This window comes from Callithrix jacchus, chromosome 8 (genome assembly GCF_049354715.1).
Source record: "Callithrix jacchus isolate 240 chromosome 8, calJac240_pri, whole genome shotgun sequence".
Lineage (NCBI taxonomy): Eukaryota > Metazoa > Chordata > Mammalia > Primates > Cebidae > Callithrix > Callithrix jacchus.
Window position 1 is genome coordinate 39633796 of NC_133509.1, and position 26848 is coordinate 39660643.

General features: G+C 41.5%; 1 protein-coding gene across 2 annotated transcripts in view; it reads right to left on the reverse strand.

The window, feature by feature from the left end:
• LEO1 (LEO1 component of Paf1/RNA polymerase II complex) overlaps positions 1 to 26848 on the reverse strand; it is a 32463-nt gene that overhangs the window by 4021 nt on the left and 1594 nt on the right. For both annotated transcript variants that reach the window (XM_002753491.6, XM_009005455.4), the window contains exons 2-11: positions 23962 to 24717; positions 21291 to 21395; positions 19600 to 19694; positions 18845 to 18990; positions 17423 to 17507; positions 13339 to 13433; positions 12016 to 12150; positions 10727 to 10862; positions 8383 to 8569; positions 5746 to 5843 (exon numbers count right to left, since the gene is read on the reverse strand). In XM_002753491.6, the coding sequence (XP_002753537.1) occupies positions 5746 to 5843; positions 8383 to 8569; positions 10727 to 10862; positions 12016 to 12150; positions 13339 to 13433; positions 17423 to 17507; positions 18845 to 18990; positions 19600 to 19694; positions 21291 to 21395; positions 23962 to 24717 (1838 nt within the window). The remainder of the gene's footprint in view (positions 1 to 5745; positions 5844 to 8382; positions 8570 to 10726; positions 10863 to 12015; positions 12151 to 13338; positions 13434 to 17422; positions 17508 to 18844; positions 18991 to 19599; positions 19695 to 21290; positions 21396 to 23961; positions 24718 to 26848) is intronic.

Below are 26848 nucleotides of genomic sequence, written 5' to 3' on the forward strand. Positions count from 1 at the left end.
TAATCCCACCTATTTGGAAGGCTGAGGCAGGAGAATCACTTGAACCCAGGAGGTGGAGGTTGCAGTGAGCCAAGATGGTACCACTCCACTCCAGCCTGGGTGACAGAATGAGACTCTGTCTCAAAAAAAAAAGAAAGAAATTTTGTCTAGTGCCAGGTATACTGGCTCATGCCTATAATCCCAGCACTTTGGGTGGTTGAGGTGGAAGGATCCCTTGAGCCCAGGAGTTTGAGACCATCTTGAGCAACAAAGTGAGACCCCTGTGTATAAAAAATTAAAAAATAGCTGGGTGTGGTGTGCACACCTGTAGTCCCAGCTACACAGGAAATGAGGCAGGAGGGCTGCTTAAGGCTGCAGTGAGCTGTGGTCATGAGCACCACTGCAATCCAGGCTAGGTGACAGAGTGAGACCGTCTCAAAAAAAAAGAAAAAATGTTTTTTAGTTGTTTTTTTTTTTCTTCTGGTTATCTTCTACAGCATGTCACTTCCAAGAAGGATTGGGAAATATTAAATGTTGTGACTAAAAATAGTCTAATAATAGAATTTTTCTTCACATGAGAAAACAAAGGGCTCATGGAAGCTCAAAATGATCAAAATATCTTAAAATTATAGATAACAGGAACACAATATCCACTTCCTGCAATATGGCAGAAAAATACTTTGAACAAACGTCCCACTGAAAATAACGATGGGTAAAATATAAACAAATCAATGTGAGAGCAAGAAAACAAGATACAATCCCAAGTGCAAATAGCAATTGAAGAAACATTTATTCAAGAAATCTACTAAAGGCCGGGCGTGGTGGCTCACGCCTGTAATCCAAGCACTTTGGAGGCCAAAGCGGGTGGATCACCTGAGGTCGGGAGTTCAAGAAAAGCCTGACCAACATGGTGAAACCCCGTCTTTAAAGAAAAAATAATAATAAAAAAAAATCTACTAAATTCCATAAAAACAGTGAGAACCAGTGGCATTTAAGCCAACCCTCTTTGTGCCCCAGCTCAGCTTGAAGGAGGCTCCACTGTGAGTGGAAGTGGCCAACGAGACAGGCCCCCCTGCTCCCCCAAGCTCCCAATCAAGGCACTGGTATCTCACTGGGAGGGGCAGTTTGTCAGCATTTCTCATCCTAACTCCAAATCAAATGACTATGTTCCTAGACAATGAAACTGAGAGGGTGGGAACTCTCTTCTTGCTACCTCCTCCACTCACAGAATGGAGGCTCTCCCAGGCTCGACAGGCCAAGAATACTGGGGTCCTAGTCAATCTCATCCCAGCTCACCCAAGTAAGGCAAAGGTTCTATGTTGGGAGACCTACCTAGCACTCAAGAGTAAAGGCTCAGAGATTTTCTATCTAAAAGAGGCGGTCTGTACAAAGAGACCTCCAGAAATCTCCCCAAAGTAACAGACTTTATTTGAAATGGAATGTGGGAAAGGTCATCAAGTTTAAAGGTGCTAAAAAATATATACCTCCTCTTAAAAAAGAAAACAAGCACAATCATAGACCAGCTAGTTCACCACAGAGAACCATGAAAAGAGCGTGAAGAAAAGCCTCCTCAGGTCAGAACAAACCTCAAAAACTGGCCTCAAAAACTACCCCAGCAAAAATTGAATTTGATAGACTATAGAGCAATTTATGCTCCAGGGCATTATTGAAAACAACAGAGTAATGAACTCATAAGCAGTAAAGCCCAACAGCCAGATGTGATACCAGATTAAGCAGAGAGAGAGATCAGGGATATGGTCAGTCAAGAGCCCTGCTAAACCACTGTCACCCACGGGTTACTGTGCACAGCCCAAGGCCACACCACCTGAGGAACAAATACCACCAAAGGCTTCCCACTAAGTTACAAAACAAATCAACAAGCAAATCAGTATCTTCAAACAAACAAAACAGTAACAAAAAAGGCCCAGAGAGGAGAGAGGGGAATCAATGTGCAGAGTTGCTATAACATATTAACTAAAATGTCCAGTTATCAAAAACACTACCAGACAGCAGTGCAACAGGAAAGTATGGCTCATACACAGGGAAAAGAGCATGTTCCTGAAACTGCCTATGAGAGCAACCACATGTCAAATTTAACAGAGAAAAGCAATAAAGCAGCCATAACAAATAGGTTCTAAGAACTACAGAAAATCATGCTTAAAGAAATAAAGGATGGCATGATAACAATGTATCATCAAGAGATAATATCAATAAAGTGATAGAAATGATCAAAAAGGATCAAATGGGAATTCTTACACTGAAATGTTAACTGAAATGAAATGTGACCAGAGGGGCACAATAGTAGATTTGAACTAGTATCAACAGACTTGATGATGGATTGACAGAGACTATACAATCTGAAGAATGGAGAAAACAGAATTAGGAAAAACGAATAGAGTTTCAGAGAAATGCAAGACACCACTAAACACACCAACATACACATAATGAGAATAACAGGAGTGGAGGGAAAACAGCAGAAAAAATATTCAATGAAAACAATGACTGAAAACTTCCCAGATTTGTTGAAAAACATTAACCTATGTATCCAAGAAGCTCAACATACTGCAAGTAGAATAAATGCAAAGAGAAACACGTGCAGACACATCACAGTAAAAACGCTGAAAGAAAAATTCCTGAAAGCAACTAGCGAAAAATGACTTGTCACAAACAAAGGAATCTCAAGATGATAAAGAGCTGGCTTCTCATCAGAACAATGCAGGGCAGAAGGCAGCAGATGGCATATTCAAAGTGCCAAAAGAAATGACCATTAGAAAGCTCATTTTTCTTTTCTTCCTTTTTTTTTTTTTGTGAGACAGAGTCTTCCCAGGCTGGAGTACAGTGGTGGGTTCTTGGCTCACTGCAAACCTCCACCTCCTGGGTTCAAGCAATTCTTCTGCCTCAGCCTCCCGAGCAGCTGGGACTACAGGCATCACCCCCCCAAGCCCAGCTAATTTTTGTAGTTTTAGTAGAGACGAGGTTTCACCTTATTAACTGGGCTGGTCTTGAACTCCTGACCTTGTGATCTGCCCGCCTCAGCCTCCCTAATCCTGGGATTACAGGTGTGAGCCACCACACCCAGCCAAAAGCTCATTTTTCAATAATAATAATGGAAGCCAGAAATCTTGTGAAAGAAAATAGCTCTAAAATTGTATAACCATTGAAAACATGTTTCAAGAGGGTAAAATATATTTCAGGTAAAGATACTGAAGAAGAAAATAGGAATTTTAGCTACATAGCTTCACAAAGGTACCAGTTAGGGTGAAGGACAGAAATAAGAATTTTTTTTAAACTTAGTTATAATTTTTAATTGCTAATAATCATGCTGTTTGGTACATTACTGATTTACTCCTGAATGATACTTAAGAAAAGTTCTTATCTTACAGAGTTTAGGCGTGCTTGTCAGAGAACAAACACTGAAATGGTCAACAATCTGTTTCCATGTGCCTTTTAAAAATTCCGATTTCATCACACTTTGAAATACTAATGATGTCTTCATATCATCATAATATAAATATATATTCATATTATATATTTTCATATCCACTATGTGTAATAAAACTCTATTAATTTATACACATGATATAAAATTTTAATTTTATAGGAACACTAAGAGAAAAATGAGGTTCAGAAAAGCCAGACATTTAAGAAAAGATTTCAGTGGCAGAAGCAGAATTCAAACCTAGGTAGTCTTTTAAGACAGCAAAGCTGCTACTCTCTCAGCTTTGCTCTGCTACCTTGATCTATATATACCTGGGAAACAGGTAAGACCATTATTTCACAGGCACAATAAATGTATCTCAACAAAGCAGTCAGTGATCCTACTAAGAGTTAAATCGTATCATCTCTCCTCTGCTCAAAACCTCCAATGGCTTCCTATACCAACCCAGAATGAAAATCCAAAAAAAGGGGACATCAAAGTGGCTTATGCCTGTAATTCCAACACTTTGGGAGGCTGAGGCAGGCACACTGCTTGAGCCCAGGAATTCAGGACCAGCATAAGTAACATGCTGAAACCCTTTTCTCTACAAAAGATGGAAAAAAAAAAGCCTTACAATGGTGTGAGGCCCTAGGTGATCTGGCCTCATCACGTTTCTGACCTCTGACTCTCACTCACAAGGCTCCAGCTTCAGCCCCTGTGCTTTCTTTACACATGCCAGGCAGGTTCCCACCTCAAGGCCTGTATACTTTCTAATTCTGCATGGAATACTCTTCAGAGAGCTGAACAGTTCACTGTCATTACCTTCAGAGTTTATTCAAAGATCACCATTTCCAGTGAGAGCTTCCCTGAACAGCATCTCTAAAAGTACAACATCCTCCCAAGAACCCCCAGAGCATTCTCTATATCCCTTTCCTGCATAATTTGTCTCCTTATCACTTTTCACCATCTGTTATACCATATAGTATTTTACTTTATACAGTATTTCACTGGTATAATTAAGACTTAAAATTTCTCAGTATCTCTACATTACTCAGTGGGGTGTTAAACACTCACTAGGGTGTTAAAAAAAAGAAAAAGAAAAAGTTCTCAGGACCTAGTCTTTATAATATGGAAAGGATACTGTTAAAAAATAATTTTTTGAGATGGAGTCTCACTCTGTTGCCCAGGCTGGAGTGCAGGGGCGTGATCTCAGCTCACTGCAACCTCTGCCGCCTGGGTTCAAGCAATGCTCCTGCCTCAGCCTCCCAAGTAGCTGGGACTACAGGCACCTGCCTCCACGCCTGGCTAAGTTTTGTAGTCTTAGTAGAGATGGGGTTTCACCATCTTGGCCAGGCTGGTCTTGATACTCCTGACCTTGTGATCTACCCACCTCAACCTCCCAAAGTGCCAGGATTACAGGGGTGAGCCACCACACCTAGATAAAATATTTTAAAATTATCTTAATTTATTATGTCAATAATAAATGAAAAACTGTTTCAATTTATTAAATTACTCAATATGATTTCAAATAGTATTTCATCTAAATAGAAAGAAAATAAGTTTTCCCAACATAAGAATGAATTACTCTTTGTTTTTTGAGACAGGGTCTCATTCTGTTGCCCAAGCTGGAGCACAGTAGTGCAATCATATCTCACTACAGCATCAGCCTCAACCTCCCAGGCTTAAGCAATCCTTCCCACCTTCAAGACTCTGGGGTAGCTGAGAGTACAGGCATGCACCACTATACCCAGCTAATTTTTGTATTTTTTTGTAGAGATGGGGTCTCCTTATGTTGCCCAGTCTAGTCTCAGACTCCTGAGCTCAAGCAATCTGCCTGCCTAGGCCTCCCAAAATACTGGGAGTACAGGCATGAGCCACCACACCCAGCCAAGAACAAATTATTCTCATAATTAAAAAAAAAAAAAAAAAAAACTGAGAATTTTTACAAAAAGGAGATACACTCTCCAGTCTACCACACAGAATGATCTGTCATTCTCTCTTAGATGAACCTTGGTATGTCCGGAACCTGCACCTTTTCTTCCAGGCCTTTCCCTCTGTCTGGAGTGACCTACCAGAGACAGGACTTTGCACAGCAAGTTTCTGCTCACTCTTCAACACCCAGCATGAAGTCTCATCCTCCATGCAGCCTTCTAGAACCTCTCTAAGCACAGGTAACAGACAGACCCTCCTCTGGGTCACTGCGTCTTGTTACTGCATTTATCTCACTAGACTTCAGTGAAATGTGTAGACAATTAATTTATGCTTGCCTGATCTCTGATCTCTTCATTCAAAGCAGTTGGCTCCTGTATACAGGACAAACCCCTAGAATTGAATAAATTTGATCTTACCTCATCACTTGTAAGTTTCTTTGCTTTGAGTAATCTTTGAGCCTTATCTTCTTCTGATCCCTCATCACTGTCTGATGAATAGATTCTGGCTCGTTCCTCTGAAAGCAAAAGCACAGAAGCATAGATTGTGAGTGACCTTTTCTTTTTTTCTGAGACAGGGTCTTGCTTTATAGCACAGGCTGGAGTGCAGTGGTGCAACCATGGCTCACTGCAGCCTTGACCTCCTGGGCTCAGGTGATCCTCCTGCCTCAGCCGCCAAGTAGCTGGGACCACAGGTGTGGGCTACTGTGCCCAGATAATTTTTTTTTCCTTTTAGTGGAGACAAAGTCTTGCCATGTTGCCCAGGCTGGCCTGAACTCCTGGAATCAAGCAATCCTCCTTCTTGATTTGGAGTGCTGGGATTATAGGCATGAGCCACTGTCCCCAGCTGTGAATGACTTTCAAAGACAGTGATCTAGTCATTCTTAAATTTAGTTCCCTCTGTATATTTCCTCCCAGAGGAATCAAATAATTTTAAAGTTTTTTATTTAAAGGTAAGTATAAATTTAAATTTATATTGAAATGAAGCACACTTACCCTCTCAAAATACAAAAACCTGACCACTTTTAAAGATCAAAAAGGCTTGTTTGCAAGGTGTCAAGAGGCAGATACCATACTCTTCGGAAGTCAACTTTTTTTTTTTTTAGATACAGGGTTTTACCATGTTGGCCAGGCTGGTCTTGAACCCCTGACCTCTGGTGATCCACCTGCCTTGGCCTCCCAAAGTGTTGTGACTACAGGCGTGAGCCATCACGCCCAGCCCGAAGTAAACTATTAAATAAGCCTGAGACATTCTTCCACCGGTTAACAGTTAATTCCAAAATTAGCTTTGAAGATAAAGCAAGAAAGTGGTTTCCTGGTCCTGTAAAGATCATTTGTTGCCCAGCAGACCTTTCAAACAGAGACACAGAGGTGCGTCCATCTGCTCTGCTGCCCAAACCCATGTGAACCACCGGGTGGAATAAGAACAGAGGACTTTAGACCAAGCCCCTCCCCTCGAAACCCAAAGCCTTCCCTTTGTTCCCACTCCTTGCCTATCTGATTACTGCATGAAACTGGGCACTACTGGACTCAAGTGCTAGACTTTTAATCTCTGGCAACCTGAATGTTACATAACTCCCTCCCTTAAAGCATCCTGATTTTTAAATTTTTTATTTAATTTTTGGGGGGCTTATTTCCACACAATTGAGTCTTTTTCTATGGGAAATCAGCATTGAAAAAAAGAAAGGGTCTCTGTACTGTGGTCCCCAAATAAATAATAGGCAGGTAATATATAACAGGTCACCAGACCAAATGCAGTCACTATAAGAAAAGGAGGAATGAGTTTCATGGGACAGTCAGAGAAAAAGAAATTTGGATGTTTTTAAAAGTTACTTGTTATGCGCCAGGCTCTGGGCTAAGTATTTTAAATGTATTATATCATGTAATCTTCAAAAAAACCTTATGTTCTAACTATGATTATTAATAGGTTGTTTTCGTCACGATGAGATAACAAAAGTTAAGGAAGCCCATGTAACTTTTCAAAACTTTTTTCCCCCTCCCCACCGTCCCTCACTTTTCAAAATGTATACAACGAAAAAGTGGCAGGGCAGAGATCTCCTGGCAGGGCCGGGAGACCAGCCGGATCTTCTTAGTTTGCTTTTCAGCATGTTGTCTTGCTACCGGCTTGGGGGAACCCCTGGGTGAGAACCAGATGGATAAAGAGTCATGGCTGGGACATGTCTCAGAAGTCAGATGACCTTGGTTTAAGAAATGGCCATTTAGCAATTATGTGCCTTTGGGAAAGTTATTCAACCTCTCAAAGTCTGTTTCTTCAATAAGAAAAAGGATAAAAGAGCAACTAGAGCATAATGTTAGAGGATCAAATAGGATGCACATCAAGTGTTGAGTATTTGCCTGAAATTCAGTATGTGTGGAAAAACATCAACCATTAGAAATAATTGATACTTGTGAAAGGAGGAAATACACAAAAGAATATTTAAGAGAACTGTAGAAGAATGAAAGAAAATATCACATAATTTCTAAATAGTTTAATTTCTTGATTCCAAATTACATAATAAAAAAAGTTGACAGAAGTTCCAATATAATTATTCAAGTCAGAAAGCAAAAGCTCAAGAGATAAAATTCAAAGTGGGAACAATAACAGTTCCTACTTTTCAAGCTCAACGGAATGAACTAGGGCTTGAAATGGATCACTCATGACAAATGGTTCTTTAAAAATAAAATGTCCTGGCCAGGCACAGTGGCTCACACCTGTAATCCCACTTTGGGAGGCCCAGGTAAACAGCTCATTTGAGGTTAGGAGTTCCAGACAAGCCTGGCCAACATGGCAAAACGCCATCTCTACTAAAAATACAAAAAAAATAGCAGACATCATGGCAGGTACCTGTGATCCCAGCTACTTGGGAGGCTGAGGCAGGAGAATCGCTTGAACCTGGGAGGAGGTTGCTATGAGCCAAGATCACGCCACTGCACTCCAGCCTGGGCGACAGAGTGAGACACTGTCTCAAAAAAAAAAAAAAAAAAAAGCCATGTCCAATGCCAAGACGAAGTCTAGAACCCTGAAATAATGAAATGTAATTTCCACACCCGACTCACCTCGAATGCCCCCTTTATATCGGTTTTTAATGGCAGCCAAGCTGATGGACTCCTCGCCTTCCTCCTCCTCATCATATCGATCAGGTTCCAGGTAACTGGCGCTCAGCCCCCTCTGGTGCTGTTTCTCTCTCATTCGGCGCTGCTGAGATTCCCTACGTATGGAAGCCCTCAAACGTTCTTCTTCTTTCTGTAAAGAAGCAAATCACCTCTTTAACCTAAAAAGAAGCTACTTTTGTGCCCACTTGAACCCACTGTTATCAAAAATAGCATGTAATTTCTGGTCCAGGACAATAGCTGTCCCGTCTGTGTTCCCCATCACACCTCTGTGGCTCCACGTGGGCCCTGTGGTTTGGTTTGGAGGCGTAAAGGCAATGCAAGGGTAAAGCAGCAGTAGGGAGCTCTGACACTAACCAGCCCAACTGGCATTGGCACAGATGTGTCCTTGGGAGCTGTCCTGATGTTCTTTGCTGCCACTCAGCCCAAAGAAAAGCAACACACCTGAGAGACTCCATCCATGCCCAGCAGACACCTAAACTGGCTCCCTGGAGTAGTAGAGGCTGTTCCTGTTCATCTCTGAACCACAGACACCTGATCTGCCCCAGCTCTACCAAACTCCCATAGTTCCCAGATATTCTGGTCCCAGCCCCTCAGCCCCTCAACCCAGAGAGCTCCTCAGGATCCTTATGACAGACTAGGGAGTGTCCTAGAGCCACAGGGTAGAGTTTTCATTTCCTTTGCAATGCCTGGCATTTTGCACCGCCTGGCATTTTGCACCTTGATGTTAAACCAGTTTAGGGGTGGGAGTGGTGTTGGGTAGGTTTCAGGGATATTCTGGCATTTCTTTGAAGGTCTTCCTCATCCAATTGCTCTGTATTATCATATACAACTCCAATTCTATTGCTAGAAATTCTGTGAAACAGACTATTTTAAGTACTATGTGGCTGCACTGAGGTTAGAGTAAAAATCACTGTCAGTGGTACAGGAACTAAGAACAAACTGACTCCTTGTCTACATTTCTATGGGAGCTGGGGATGTGGAAGAGGTTGCAGGGTGATGTTAACAGTGGTTCAAGAGCTTCTCCAACAATGCTGAGACTGGAATCTGCAGGTTTCTCCAGCTCCCTTAGCCTGCCCAGAAAAGGTGGGAAATGGAACAAGCCCAGCTCCAAAGCAAATGCCCCTATATACCACTGGGTTACGTACTGCTATTGGATCTGGTTTAATCTGTCTCCACAAATACAGGATGGAAGAAAAAGCAAGGGCTTAGGGCAAACCTTCAGGAGAGCCTGACTGTAAGATTAGTAAGAAAGGCCCTGAGGCAACTGAACTGTCTTAGCCTCACCATGCCCTGTTGCACTGAACAACGTAATCACAAGAGGCAGGCTGGGCAAAGGTCAAAATCTAGCAGGTTTTAGAGAAGATGGAAAGGAGAATTTAAGCCTGTACCACTGCATATGGCTTCTAAAATCAAGTGCTGCAGGAAAGGACAATGGCTAGTACGAGCATATGCTCTATTGTTTAGGTGCAATGCCCCAAATAAACTTATGCCTAATTAACAGCTGGATCAAATTTGAAAATATACCAGGTAGAATGTTACAAATTGACCTTAAAAATCCACAAGCTTGTCTTATTCTTTTTTTTTTTTTTTTTTTGAGACAGAGGCTCTGTCACCCAGGCTGGAGTGCAATGGCATGATCTCAGCTCACTGCAACCTCTGCCTCCCAAGTTCGAGTGACTGTCCCTGACTCAGCCTCCCGAGTAAGCTGGGATTATAGGCACCCACCACCACACCCACCTAATTTTTGTATTTTTAGTAGAGATGGGATTTCACCATGTTAGCCAGGCTGGTCTCAAACTCCTGAACTCAGGTAATCCGCCCACCTCAGCCTCCCAAAGTGCTGGGCTTACAAGCATGAGCCACTGCACCCGGTCACTTGCCTTATTCTTTACCAGAGTCTACTTTCGGCACTCTCTCATTCAAACTCCTGGTCTATTCTCTATTTTACACTACTCTCTAGTATCTCCACTGACTTCCGACATGGATTCTAAAGCATAGATGACTTAATGATCTTTGAACTTATACATGCAAATTCAGATTTTTCAATCACCAGTTTGCTGCTGAACTCTCAGGGCCTGGTGAAGAGAGAACCTGAGCCCTGTGTCTGTTTTACTACCATTGCCACATCAGCCATTGTTTGGCAAATGCTGAGGAAATGAAACCAGCTCCCTATTCATGTCAGCTGGAAAGAGGAAAAGGTGGGCCAATAAGAGATGATGAACAAGCATTTAGGGAAATGCTTTCCTAATATACCAAACAATCCCAGGGTAACACTTAGCAAACATACCTTAATCATTTCTGTGCGTTGGCATTCAGGATCACGACCAGCCATTGGCAAGATTCTAATCTTCTGTGTCTTTGAACATCTATCTGCAAGTGACAGAGTCATCTTTCTATGTGTGGCACTGTCTGTAGAGTGAGGTCTGCCAGGAAAGAAACGAAGAGAGTCTCACTATTTACCAGATATTTGTGAGCCAGTGATACCCACATCACAGAAGTGAGAGCCCAGTGACCATTTCCTAGTCACCTGAAAAAACAGGCAGGGACTCTTGACTGAATATACCAGATGGAAGATTGTGAGTTTTCTTCATTCTGTGGCTCACTGAGATATTCTTATTCCACAAATGAAAAACAGAAGGTTGAAGTAAAAAAGACTGTATAGTGTGATCACCTTCTAGAAGCAATAAATAGGTATGTTCAAGCAGCATTAATTGGATACTATAGGTTGGTGCAAAAGTAACTGTGGTTCTCACCATTACTTTTAATTAATCCTAATACATTAATATTGTTAATATAACTATCCTATTTTATAGATTTAGGAAACTGAGGCAAAAAGAGGTTAAGAAAGTGGCACAAGGTCATACAAGTGGAAATGGAATTCATGTATGAATCTAACTGATTCCAAAGCCTGTATGTTGACCTTTACAATTTCAAAAAGCTAAATCATAACCAACATTATTGTGCCCCCTCTAAAGATAAGCATTACCCAAAGAGAATGGTCTGTTTATAACCAAGAAACAAGAAACATGAACATCTCAGTGCAGCACCTACTCAGTCTAGAGAAGGAAAGTGCCCTCACCGGCTGAGTATTCCGGTCTGGTTGGAGGACACATCTCTGTAGTGGTATTAGATGCCAAGGCCTACGGCACTCAGATGGCCCGTCTCATGCTGACCTGCTCAATGCCTTTCTTTCAATTGCATGCACAACAACAACCTCTAGTTATCATTAGTCTCCCAGGGCAATTTCACTAAAAACAAAGGACACACTGGCTAACAGACACATGTATTTTAGGCCTCTTGGCAGTTATGATAATCAGTGGAATTAAATACACTGACATTCTAGTTTACCTAACAGTCTCTTATAAGTCTGGTTAGCATGACCTGGTTCCCTTAGAAATAGCAACTTTTAGTGTATTTGACAAAATAACCTTTGAACCTTCAGAACGATGCACCAGATTCTGGTTCTTGCTGAATTATACTGTGGGGTTACATCAATCAGGAGGCAAGCATTACGGAATCATCTATGTTTCACTGCTTTTACCATAAGAAATAATACATAATAATAATAACAGTTACCTGAAGGTGAGTTTCGTTTTAAAGACGGCTTGTCCCTGTAGACCAGTACCTTGTCTTATAAAAAGATGATTGTGGTCACCCTGCAATGGGGCTTTGTACACATCAAACACTTCATTGCCTAAATGCAGGGACATGCTGGAAAGAAGAATCATTTCATATACTAAATTCATAAAGCCTTAATTCTACCACCTTACTTCACTTAAAAGGTAATTCGGGCTGGCACGGTGGCTCACACCTGTAATCCCAGCACTTTGGGAGGCTGAGGCAGGTGGATCACGAGGTCAGGAGTTTGAGACCACCCTGGCCAACATGGTAAAACACCACCTCTACTAAAAAACACAAAAATCAGCTGGTGTGGTGGCGGGCACCTATAGTCCCAGCTACTCAGGAGGCTGAGGCAGAACTGTTTGAACCCAGGAGGTGGAGTTTGCAGCGAGCTGAGATCGTGCCACTGCACTCGAGCCTGGGCGACAGAGAAAGACTTCATCTTAAAAAAAAAAAAAAGTGCTGTCTTCTCTCTTTACATAAAATTCAGAAGGAAAGAAAATAAGAAAAAAGTCATGATGAGAAAAAGTGACTACAAAGAAGTCACACATGCTGGGACATTTACCAGGCTCTACTACATTTCCAGTGAAGGGAAATTTACTAAAATGTCAATTTGTGTCTGGGTGCGGTAGTTGACGCCTGTAATCCCAGCACTTTGGACAGTGAGAGGATCCCTGAACCCAGGAGTTTAGGACCAGCCTAAGCAACATATCTTGTGTCCATGGAATTTTTTTTTGAGACAGAGTCTCACTCTGCTGCCCAGGCTGGAATTCAGTGGCACGATCTCAACTCACTGCAACCTCCGCCTCTTGAGTTCAAGTCACTCTCTGCCTCAGCCTCCCAAGTAGATGGGATTACAGGTGCCCCCTACCATGTCTAACTAATTTTTTTGTATTTTTAGTAGAGACGGGGTTTCCCCATCTTGGCCAGGCTGGTCTTCAACTCCTGACCTAGTGATCCACCTGTCTCAGCCTCCCAAAGTGCGGGGATTAAAGGCATGAGCCACTGTACCTGGCCTTTTTTTTTTTTAAATGAGCCACACAGGGTGGTGCATGCCAAGTAGTCCCAACCACTTGGGAGGTGGGAAGATCACTTGAGACTAGGAGTTTGAGGCTCCAATGAGCTATTATTATGTCACTGCACTCCAACATGGGCAACAGAGTGAGACTCCATTTCCAAAAACAATAATAATAAATTTAAAAATAAAAAGTATTTCAAAACTTGATCTCTCTTGCCCATTCTGGGTATGCCAATACCCTTCAGGCATTTTGTGCTCACCTTCCATCTGACCATTTGACTATCCGAGCATTGCTTTCTTTAATTTCATTTCCTTCTTCATCCCGGCGTATCCTCCATCTTATAGTATTTTCTACCTGTTTCACAACACAAGCACTTTAGAAAATTATAGTTTAAATGACTCTATGCATCTTTTTTTCCTCAAGAGACACATTATCACAGAATAAGCATACACAGATGACAGATGTGTGTGTGGCAGGATAGTGAACAAAACTAAAACCCTTTTAATCACTTAGATATGCTGGATAAATTAAAAGGAGGGAAAAAAATGCTTAAGTGAATTTCTGAGCTCCTAGTATCAGAAATAGAGAAAACTTAAAGCATTTGAGCAGACAGCAGATACTAACTGTACAGTAACCCCAAGATTTGTTAAGATACAGTTAGAATTACAAGGGACAGAAATAAAACTTGAGTCCATGTGAGGCAGAAATTTTGAATTGAAACCTAATTAAAGCAAGTTCTCTCACAGAGCTAAAAACTCTATAAAAATGAGACCCAAAACTCTGCCTGCTGGCACAGAGAGATAAACTCCCATATATGGTTAAGGATAAATAAGTGCCCTATGAAAATTAAAACCCTAGGTTTCAATAGGTTTGGAGCCTATCTTATAAGCATGGTGGAAAAACGCCAGAGTTGGCAAATGAAAACCACTGTTACTGAAATTGAAGTCAGTGGGACTTCCAGGAAAACACAGCATGCCAAACGCATGCAATTGATCACTGCTGCCTCCTGGAAACCCACTAAAATAACAATGAAGAGTAAAAACAGGACATTCAAGGATAAAGAATGAGCATGAAGCTGGCTACAGACAAAGAGAAGCCAACAATGTGAAAACTGCCAAGACCATGCTTCCCTCTGCCTATTTCCCCAGTGTCAGTCCTAAACACAGCTGTTCCCAGTCCCACAGAGACTGCCTGGATCTCCACTCAGTGAGATGCAAATGTCTGTGCAACTGGGTCCTAATGATTCCCCCCTTCCAGTTTTTCCCCTTTCCTTATTTATTCCTCTCAAATAAATATAAACTCTGCTGACTGAACAACTCAGTAATATTCATGAATTAAATAGGATGTCATACCTGAAATTTGTTTCAAAACAGTCTGGGGAAGCTGGGGTGGGGAATATACAGATGACAAAAGATTGTTCAACTTGAGAACTGTTGAAGTGGGTCACAGGCACATGAGACAATTCATTATACTATTCTTAATACATTAGCATATGTTTGAAATTTTCCTTAGGAATTAAAACAAAACAATCGGCCGGGCGCGGTGGCTCAAGCCTGTAATCCCAGCACTTTGGGAGGCTGAGGCAGGTGGATCACGAGGTCAAGAGATCGAGACCATCCTGGTCAACATGGTGAAACCCCGTCTCTACTAAGAATACAAAAAATTAGCTGGGCATGGTGGCACGTGCCTGTAATCCCAGCTACTCAGGAGGCTGAGGCAGGAGAATTGCCTGAATCCAGGAGGCGGAGGTTGCGGTGAGCCGAGACCGCGCCATTGCACTCCAGCCTGGGTAACGAGAGCGAAATTCTGTCTCAAAAAAAAAAAAAAAAAAAATCTGTCACTATTCCTGCCTTCCCTCTCATACAATAGGTTGGCCACATTAAAAACATAAATAGGCCATTATTAATTGAGAAGCCATTCTGAAGAATGATTTCTATTATATAAAGTGATTCAAATAGTAATGATGCTATAATAAGACACACTGCTAGGTCTTATCCTGATAGGATGAAGGACACATAAAAGTGCTTCTAAAGACCTTAGAGAGCTACATAAGCTGGTTCCCTCATTCCTCGTTCCTTAAAGAATTAACTACACCATACTTTAAGACTGGTCAGCCTAGTCTCAAACATCACTCCAGAAAATAAAGGTCTAGGGTTATTTCCTATCACACACCAAGGTTTTAAGGCAACAGTTTATGTTTAACACCAACATTTTGTAGTCTGTTGCACTGAAATTTTAGGGTAAAATATTTATTGATAAACTTTTTTTTTTTTTTTGAAACAGAGTCTCACTGTGCTGCACAAGCTGGAGTGCAATGGCACAATCAGAGCTCACTGCAGCCTCACCTGGGCTCAAGCAATCCTCCTGCCTTAGCCTCCCAGAGTAGCTGTGACTACAGGCATGCCCCATCTCTGCCAGCTAATTTTTTTTATTTTTAGTAGAGACAAGGTCTTGCTAGGTTGCTCAGGCTGGTCTCAAACTCCTGGCCAGTCTTCTCACCTCAGCCTCCCAAGATACTGGGATTACAGGTATGATGCACCATGACCAGCCTTATTTACAAACTTTAATACCCATGTTAGAATCTGGTATCACATGGTCTAAAAATATAATAGATATATTGATACTAGCTGTGGCATCATGAAAGACAGAAGGTGAGAAAAAGGAAAAATTAAATAAATTGATAAAAAGTAAGTAAATAAGGAACTACTATATTAGTTTATACATATATATAACAGGAAACAATGAAAAGCAGGAGAATTAAAGCCAAAGGCACTAAAACAACCATGTAAACTTCAGACTGCTAAGCCTAAATATCAATACCTCCACATGTCCCAAGGAAATAATATTAACAGATGGGCTAATAAACTGATGAGTAGATGGGTGGTGGAAGGAGGACAGGAAAAAAAAAACCAGTGTAAGCACTATTTCTTTTGACTATATATGATCTTGAACAAATATTGACATCTGTTTATGTCGATTTTCTTATTTGATTTGCATTTCCATTAAGAGGAGTAGTGAAGTCTCACTGAAAAGTTTTTGGATAGAAACCATCTTATATCAAGGTTACTGAGGTAGTTGTGAATCCACCAAACTGAAGAGATGATACTATTAGAAATATAAAAATTTAGCCCCTAAAAAATGACAGACTATTCCTTCCTACCCTTCCTAACAATCTAATACTATTTAAGATACCCACTGGAGGCTGGGCGCCATGGTTCATGCCTATAATCCCAGCATTTTGGGGGGCTGAGGTGGGTGGATCACCTGAGGTCAGGAGTTCGAGACCAACCTGGCCAACATTGTGAAACCCTGTCTCTACTAAAAATACAATAATTAGCTGGGCGTGGTGGCATGTGCCTATAATTCCAGCTACTTAAGGGGGCAGAGACAGGAGAATTGCTTGAACCAGGAGGCAGAGGCTGCAGTGAGCTGACATCACGCCACTATACTCCAGCCTAGGCAACAGAGCAAGACTCCATCTCAAAAAAAAAAAAAAAGATACCCATTGGAAAATAAGAAATTTACAGGAAATCCTTCAGATTTAAGAATTGAAAATACGAGGCCAGGCACAGTGGCTCACACCTGTAATCCCAGCACTTTGGGAGGCCGAGGCAGGTGGATCACGAGGTCAGGAGTTCAAGACCAGCCTGACCAACATGGTGAAACCTCATCTCTATTAAAAAAAAAAAATTGAAAATACATAACTCCAGTTTCAGTATCAGGTGTTCAACCACCTCTTGTTCCCTTGTACAACTCAACTCTAAAATGTCTACTTGGCCAAGTGCAGTAGCAATCACACGTGTAATCTCAACAATTTGCCAAGGCAGGAGGATTACTTGAGCTCAGAAGTTCAAGATCAACCTGAGCAACACAGCAAGACCTCATCTCTACTGGAAAAAAAAAAAGCTGGGTGTGGTGGCATGTTTTCTGTAATCCCAGCTACTCAAGAGGCTGAGATGGGAAGATCACTTGAACCCAGGAGAGCGAGGCTGCCATGAGCTGTTTGCGCCACTGTACTCCAGCCTGAATGACAGAGCAAGACCATGTTTCAAAATAAAAAGATGAAACTTCTACTTAACCTACATCCTCCTTACTTAAAAGATTAGAGGGCATCCTTGGATAGCGAGACCAGATGGTAAAAGGTATCAAAGAAAAGCATTAAGGGGACTTTAGTACAATAAAATTATCTCCTAATAGTCAACAAGAGCAATCAAAAGAACACAAGACAGCCATATGGTGAAGTGTTAGGTATAAAAATCACTTTCAAAAGCTCAAGTTTCAAATTAGTATCTCCAGGTTTTACTTTATAAAAGGAAAAAAAAGGAAAAAGCATGGAATGGTACCTTTAATTTTAACCGGGTTCTACCTTCTTCATCCAGCATTTCTTCATCTTCAAATTCATCTTCATAATACTGAGGATCAAAAGGTCTACAAATTGTTTTCCAAATAAACTATTAATCATATTTTATAAAAAATATTACTGCTATGTAATAACATCTCTATTAATAAAGACCATTATATCAAAAACATAATATAATTTAAAAAATAATAATGATCAAATATCTTCCTGCTTAACTTCAAAGAAGTAGTAATTTTTTTTTTTTTGAGACGGAGTTTTGCTCTTGGTTGCCCAGGCTGTAGTGCAGTGGCGCGATCTCAGGTCACTGCAACCGCCACCTCCCAGGTTCAAGTGATTCTCCTGCCTCAGCCTCCTGAGTATTGGGATTACAGGCATGCATCATGATGCCCAGCTAATTTTGTATTTTTAGGAGAGATGGGGCCTCTCCATGAAGGTCAGGCTGGTCTCAAACTTTCAACCTCTTGTGATCTGCCCGCCTCAGCTTTCCAAAGTGCTGGGATTACAGATGTGAGCCACCTCACCCAGCCAGAAATTATACTTCTTTAAATTTGCTGTTAATACATATTGCTTGAAATAAAGTACAAGCAAGGGTAAATATTCACTCTGCCAAAGAATAGGCTACATATGCTCTAGCTTTCCACATCATTGTGCCTGGGAAAAAAATTTTTTAAAGCACAAGAGCTTGAGTAAACTTAGTAAATAATACCCATCAACACTGTTTAATTGTCCAAAACCATTACTTTTTCTAGACCAGCAATAGCTGCTACAGTGGACATGGGCATTTCTCTAGCAAATTTCATCACTTTCAATTTCAGCCTTTTCAGGGTTGTACTGATTTTTTTTTTTTTTTGAGACGGAGTTTTGCTCTTATTACCCAGGCTGGAGTGCAATGGCGCGATCTCGGCTCACAGCAACCCCCGCCTCCTGGGTTCAGGCAATTCTCCTGCTGCAGCCTCCTGAGTAGCTGGGATTACAGGCACGCACCACCGTGCCCCGCGAATTTTTTGTATTTTTAGTAGAGACGGGGTTTCACCACGTTGACCAGGATGGGGTCTCGATCTCTTGACCTCGTGATCCACCCGCCTCGGCCTCCCAAAGTGCTGGGATTACAGGTGTGAGCCACTGCGCCCGGCCCAGGGTTGTACTGATTTTAAAAATATCTTGAAGACTTGCAGTGTCTGTTAATTCATAAGAAAGTATCAAACTGCTAAAAACAATCATAGCATTAAAAGCCTCCCTTACCAATATATACTTTTTCTATCTTAGGATGTGCTTGACTAATTTTTTCGGATACACGATCAATTTTCCATTTTTGTGATGTGTCAATTCAGTGTGAAGTAAGAAAAATAAACATTCTATGTATTTCTATTCAACATCATGAAAAAATTTTAATTGATTTCCTTACCTGGGCTCTACACTGAGAAAGTTGGGCAGTTTAACAAAATATAAGTCATTTCCTAAATCAGTGTTCACTTTGGGTATTTCTACTTCTATTCTGGTCTCAGGAATTGGCTCCTCTTCCTGCTGATCCTGAGGCAATCCATTTTCATCCTAGTGAAAGAAACTAGGATGTTTAGAAGTTTAGAGCTTGATGAGACCTTAGAGATGGCCTCCTTCAACTTTCACACTTTAATTACTGTGGGGTGCAAGAAACATAACCAGATATCACTTTATAACTAAAGAAGCTCCCAATCCCCATCCCAACCCACCCACATGCGAAATGGGAAACAAGATCAATTTGGATACCTCAGTACAAGAAACTATCTCCTTTATGATAAATCTCTATTCCAAATGCTCATCAACAAAAGTGTGAAATTAATACTTCAGCATGAAGTCACTCTATCAGTTAAAACCAAAGAAGATTATCAACACAGCAGACGCTTCTTGGCATGAGCAAGAAAAACATTCCAGTTAATGGTTCTCAAATCACAAGTCCTCACAGTTCAGTGCCCTAAGACATGAGACCAGCCTCATGTTTGGCAGTTATTTCCACTCCCCCTTATAACCAAGAGTTCCCTACATAATGAGGAAAGCCATCTGTTCATTGTATTTTCAGACTAGAATTCAGTTATCAACTTCCTTTCCTGGAATAGGGGAGACCCTTCACCTCTGAAACTTTGTATTTCGCCTTGAATAAGTTCACGTTAGTAATTTACTTACAACAGGCTGTCCTGGAGTAGGTGGCTTGTCTTCTCCATCACTCCCTGAAGAGATATCATCTGCACCTCCAAATAGATCCATGGTTCCACCATTATCTTCAGTGCAGAAGGAAAAAGGCATTCGTGTTACTATTTGTAACTAAGGTTCTTCACAGCTGATCACTTCAGCACATTCCCAAGGTTTCTGGACCAGCACCAGAAAACCACCCAAAACATAATGCTCAGCCTGGCTCTCAATTAGAGTGTGGGGAGAGGGAAGGGAGCAAATCTAGTAAAAGGCAAGCTGCACTTCTTTCTGCTTTCATTTTCAGGACCCTTGTTCTTCCATTTTCCTTTATTCTCCAGGAGCTCAAATGTTTCCTACAGTCTAGATGCTCAAAGTTGGGGCTCAAGCACTCCACAGACACCTATTTTCCATAAGACTATCCAGATTCAAAATTACAGATCAGGCACAGTGGTTCATGCCTGTAATCCCAGTGCTCTGGGAGGCCAACGTGGGGGGACCACTTGAGGTCAGAAGTTTGATACCAGCCTGACCAACAGGGTGAAACCCCATCTCTACTAAAAATACAAAAATTACCTGGGTGTGGTAGTGGGTACCTGTAATCCCAGCTACTTGGGAGGCTGAGGCATGACAAAGGGAGCTACCACACCCAGCTAGTAGAACTCCTTTCATCCTTCAACTTATAATATCAGGTGGTTGTTGCTGTTTTGAGACAGTTTCACTCTGTTTCTCAGGCTGGAGTGCAGTGATGTGATCTTGACTCACTGCAACCTCCACTCTGCCTCCCGAGGACAAGCAATTCTCATGCCGCAGCCTCCTAATTAGCTGGGACTACAGACGCACAACACCATGCCTCGCTAATGTTTTGTATTTTTGGTACAGATGAGGTTTCACCATATTGGCCAGAGTGGTCTCAAACTCCAGGCCTCAAGTGATCCACCACCTTGGCCTCCCAAAGTGCTGGGATTACAGGCATGAGCCACCATGCCTGGCCAACACTGGGTTTTTATGAGCTCTTCGTCTAACCCACAGCTCAAAGCATCAGTTTCCTCATCTGTTAAGAAATTAGGAACAAAACACCAAGACTGTCATTATTCAAACTGAAGAATGGACTTTGTAACCTCCATCCCAACAAGAAGGTCAGCCCCCTAATAATGAATTCACTCTAACTATAAACAGACTGGGGTCAGTGACTCATGCCTGTAATCTCAGCATTTGGGAGGCTGAGTTTGGTGGATCACTTGATGTCAGGAGTTCAAGACCAGCCTGGCCAACGTAGTGAAACCCCATCTGTACGCAAAAAAGCAAAAAATTTAGCCAGGCATGTTGGTGCATTTCTGTAATTCCAGCTACTCGGGAGGCTGCGGGAGAACTGATTGAACCCAGGAGGCGGAGGTTGCAGTAACGTGAGCTCACACCACTCACTCCAGCTTGGGTGACAGAGTAAGACTCCATCTCATAAAATAAACAACAAAAAAACTACAAAGTGGCAGGTTCTTCTTCAACTAATGAAGCATAAGCAGCTTCTCATAACTGTATAACTTCTTCGAATACACTGAGTATATCCATTCTCTTCTGTGGGTCTTACAATCTGGGATAAACACATTCAAGGTTAGAAATGCACTACATTAAACACAGAAAGAGGTATGGAAATATACACAAATATATAAAAGAAATAATAGGGGTACCTTTTGGCACCTCAGTGTCGCTATCTGCTTCTGAATCAGATGCAATTGCATTCTTGCGTTTCATCCGTAAAACTTCATCTTCACTATCACTGCCTCTTGCAGACTCTGTAAGGGTAAAATTACAAGTTTTGCCTAATGTGACCTTCCTCACATTATTTTAAAAGCAATACTGGAGATAAACAAATTGTGATACACCTATACAATGGACTACTACTCAGCAATAAACAGGAATGAACTACTGATACAGGTAACCAATTAGATGAATCAAAAATTCTCTATGCTAAGTTAAAGAAGCCAATCTGAAAAACTGCATACTTACTGTAGGACCCTATTTATAAGACATTTTCAAAAAAGCCAAAAGTATAGTGGCAGAAAAGAGCAGTAGATGCCAGGGTTTAGGAGTGGCAGAAGGATATGACGACAAACAGGATAGGGTAAGGGAATTTAAGCTGTTCTGTATCCTCACTGTGGTCGTGGTTATACAAATCAACAGATATGTTAACATGAATAGAGCTGTACACACAGAACCCCCCCCTCCAAAAATCAACTCTAGTGTGTAATTTTAAAAATAAATACTGGCGCCAGGAGTGGTGGCTCACACTCGTAATCCCAGCACTTTGGAAGGCCAAGGTGGGCAGATCACTTGAGGTCAGGAATTGGAGACCAGCCTGACCAATATCGTGAAACCTCATCTCTACTACAAATACAAAAATTAGCTGGGTGTAGTGGCGTGTGCCTGTAGTTCCAGCTACTCGGGAGGCTGAGGAGAATCGCTTCAACCTGGGAAACGGACATTGCAGTGAGCCAAGATCACATCACTGCACTCCAGCCTGGGTGACAGAGCAAGACTCTGTCTTAAATACATACATACATACATACTGGCTTCTGCAAGTAGAAAAACTTGGTAGAAATGAGAAGCGCAGTATTGAAACTTACCACATTTACATAACACAAATTTCAGAAAAAAAGGTAAAAAATATTAGAAAGGAACAGACAAATATATCATTATCTCTAGATGGTACAATTGTTTATGTAAAAACTTCTTAAAAACCAACGGAACCACTGTTGAACTAGTAAGAGGTAAGCAGGATCACCAGCTATAAGGTTCCCTACTGTGACCCTGCCCTTGACTTTGTCTGCTAGTATTTGGGAGGTAGTACACGAGCCTTAAAGTTTCTCATAACAATAAAAACAACCCTACTCTCAGCCGGGCACGATGGCTCTTGCCTGTAATCCCAGCACTTTGGGAGGCCAACCAGGGCAGGTGGGTCACCTGAGGTTAGGAGTTCAAGACCAGCCTGGTAACATGGTGAAACCTCCTCTCTACTAAAAATACAAAAATTAGCTGAGTGTGGTTGCGTGTACCTGTAATCCCGGCTACTCAGGAGGCTGAAGCAGAAGAATTGCTTGAACCTGGGAGGTGGAGATTGCAGTGAGCCAAAATTGCGCCACTGCATTCCAGCCTGGGTGACAGAGACTCTGTCTCAAAAAAATACACAAAAAAAAAAGAAAAGAAAAGAAATCCTACTCTGACATAATTATTGAAAACTTACTGCAGTCCCATAGTCTACACAGATCTATATTCTTCTCTGGAAATATGTAGCCCTCCTCTTCTAATAGCACCAAAATGTGGTTTTTCAATGTTGTCCTGTGAAGTATATGTTAGATTCCCTCATATTTAAGCTAAGAAGATAGGATCAAAATAGAATTAATATACTATGGAAGTGAAACAATCCAGGTATTACTTCAGGAAGACTTCAACCCAATTAAGATAAATTTATATACAAAGAAATATGATCTCTAATTTTTTATACACAAGAATGTTTTAACTTGAGCAGAATAGTCTAAAATGGTAATTACGAAAGCAGGGTCCAGAAACCACAGTTCAGGCATATGCCTCCTATAGTCTTTAGGGAATGAGTGCTCTAACCCAAGCTCATCTCTGTAGGGTGAGGATACACACATCAATCTGTCCTGGCTCAGTAACACTGTCCATTGAGACCACTCAGCCATGTTTGCACTTTCTACATATACTCCCCAGGCAACCTCCTGATTATTATAATTTGGCATCCACTGTAGATTTGCCCCTAGGGAAACATATGATAAGAAATAACGGATCCTCTTGAAACAATTTTGCAATTCAATTTTATACATTAATTATCGTGTAATTTGACTAGTTTGAGTATACTCCTTAGAGCTTGACCATCTCTGGATGATCAAATTTTGAATCTCAAAAAGCTGAGCTGCAGCAATAGTGCCCGCATAGAGCAGCACAGTGCTCTGCGGGGAGATTTCAATGGTACTATTTTTTGCACAGGCAAATCTGTTCTCTCATGAGGCATGCTCTTCAGTTATCCACAGAAATGGAACCAACTTAACTAGCTCTACTTACACCATATCCCGCTCTCTAAGATTCATTTTAAGTCTTCTTTAAATTGCTTTTCCCCGGACCTATCCATTAACAAATGGAAGGGAAAGCAGTAAGAAAGAATAAGTAGATTGGAAAGATTTAACAGGAGCAAAATGTATTCTAGAGTTAGTAAAGTTTGAAAGGGAGGCACAGAAGAGAAAAAACAGGGTAATAAAGATGGAAATGAAAGAAGAATAAATGGGTCCCTGCTGTATCTGAATGCTTCTTACTGAGCCATTTTGGTTCTCATAAATGTAGTACCTGATTTATGGTCCTGTTCCTCTTCGTCATCTGAATGCCTGTGTTCTTCATCTGAGACCTGTGGCCTTTCATCATCAGAATTTTGCATTTTCTCCTCATCAGACAGCTGTGGTTGTTCTTCATCATCGGAATTCTGTTTCTCATCATCATTATCAGAAGCTACCTGCTGTTCATCATCAGAATTAGCCTTTTCCTCCTCAGATAGCTGTTGTCTCTCATCATCAGAAAGCTGAGGCCTCTCCTCATCATCTGTGTTCTGCATTTTCTCATCATCGTCAGAATTCTGCAACTTGTCTTCATCAGATCCTTGTGCTCTCTCCTCATCGTCAGAATTTTGTATCTTTTCATCATCTGACTGGTCACTTTTATCTTCTCTGCCCCATTTTTCATCATCGGAATGTGCTTTTTCAGAACCTTCTGCTTCTGAGTGATGGCTCCCTCCATCAGATCTGTGACCTTCGTCTTCATCATCATTAGGGGCTTCTGATCCACTGTGCTGATCTACATCTGAGGGGTCATTGTCCTCATGGTCAGATCGCTCAGAAGCTTCTGATCTATTGTCTGATCTTTCAGAATGATTATCACTGCCACTATGATGAGAAGCTCCTTCATCCTCACTGTCATCTCCAAACAGTTCCTTATTACTTGGTTGTCCTGAATCACCTCTTTCATCCTGATCACTTTCACTTCCAGAGGCATTACTGCCAGAGGCAGCATTCTCTTGATCAGAATCTGAGTCAGATCCAGAATCAGAATCTAAGGGATCACATAAAGAAAGGATAATATCGGCAAAAAATGGCAGAGTAAGGCAGTCCAAAAGTCCATCCCAACATAAAAGCAATGAGGAAACTGGCAAAAACTGTTAGAATTAACATTGTAAACATTTAAGGAAATCGCTGATCGACCATTAGCTGACCACTAAGGTACAGAACAGAGCCTTCAATGGCCACACTCAACCAAGTTTACAAACTTTACCAATTAATTCAGAAGAGTCACTAAACAAATAAACAGGCCAAGTATGGTGGCTCACACCTGTAATCCCAGCACTTTGGGAGGCCAAGACAAGAGGAAATCTTTTTTTTTTTTTTTGAAACAGAATCTCGCCCTGTCGCCCAGGCTAGAATGCAATCTTGGCTCACTGCAACCGCTGCCTCCCAAGTTCAAGTGATTCTCCTACCTCAGCCTCCAGAGTAGCTAGGATTACAGCACACACTACCATGCCCAGCGAATTTTTTGTATCTTTAGTAGAGACGGGGTTTCACCATGTTGGCCAGGCTGGTCTCGAACTCCTGACCACCACACCCAGCCGACAAGAGGAAATCTTGAGTCCAAGAGTTCAATACCACCCTGGGCTGGTCCATCTCTACAAAAATAAAAAAAGCAAACAAACTTAGCTAGGAATGGTGGCATATGCCTGTAGTCCCAGCTATGGGAGAGGCCGAAGCAAGAAGATCTCTTGAGTCCCAGGAATTTGAGGTTACAGTGAGCTATGATTCCATCACTGTACCCCGGCTTGGGCAACATAAGACCCTGACTCAAAACAAAACAAACAACTGCTGCTACAATAAGCAGCAACCAAAATTCCTGGGGAGGAGAAAGAACGTGATATCCTCAGTTGCAACATTATAATATTCAGAATGCCCATTTATCAATGCAAAATTATTAGGTATGCAAAGAAACAGCAAAGCATGGCCCATACAGAAAGAAAATGGCTAGAAATTGTTTCCGAAGACCAGACATAAAAATGATCTATTACTAAATAAATAGTATCAATAAAAAGAACCACATTACATAGAAAAAGAACCAAATAGAAACTATGGGCTGAACAGGGTGGCTCCTGCCTATAATCCCAGCACTCTGGGAGGCCGAGGCAGGCGGATCACTTGAGGTCAGGAGTTCAAGACCAGCCTGGCCAACATAGTGAAACCCCATCTCTACTAAAAATACAAAAATCAGCTGGGTATAGTGGTGCATGCCTGTAATCCTAGCTACTCCTCAAGAGGCTGAGGCAGGAGAATCGCTTGAACCCAGGAGACGGAGGTTGCACTGAGCCAAGATCATCCACTGCACTCCAGCCTGAGCAACAGAACAAGACTCCATTCCCCATCCCCCCCTCCAAAAAAAGAAAAGAAAGAAATTATGGAGTTGAGGCTGGGCATGGTGGCTCATGCCTGTAATCCTAGCACTTTGTGAGGCTGAGGCAGTCTGATCACTAGAGGCCTCCCAGAGTGCTGGGATTACAGATGTGAGCCACTGCACCCAGACAACATGATCTTATATGTAGAAAATCCTAAAGAATCCACCAAAAAAAATGATTACAGCTAATACAGTCAGTAAGGTTGCAGAATACAAGTGAAAATCAGTTGTATTTCTATATACTAGCAATAAATAATTCAAAATGAAAGAAAACAATTCCACTTGCAATAGTATCCAGTAGAATAAAATATCTATAATAAATTTAACCTAAGAAGTACAGGACTTATACAATGAAAACTACAAAACATTGTTGAAAGAAATTAAGAAAGCACTGGCATATTTATACATGAAAGCAGCATGCTAGTCCTAGGTAGAGGTTCTAGTCATTGTTATAAGAAAGTCATTGGATATAGTTATTTTCCACAACTCTCACAGACCCGGGAGGTAATGAAATATGCTAGACCTAACAGGAATCATACCCATACTATCTTCAGAACCAACAGAAATTTTCAAGGATAGCATACCAGATTTGGAAGTAAATCCTAGAAGAAAATTTCAGTAGACTTACAAGAAGGTAAAACATGAAGCCCAGAGAAGCAACCATCTCCACTCCTCACAACCCTATACACTGAGTTTGCAATACAAAAGCACTGCAGGGTACACCTTATGAAACTATTCCTTCTACCTACCC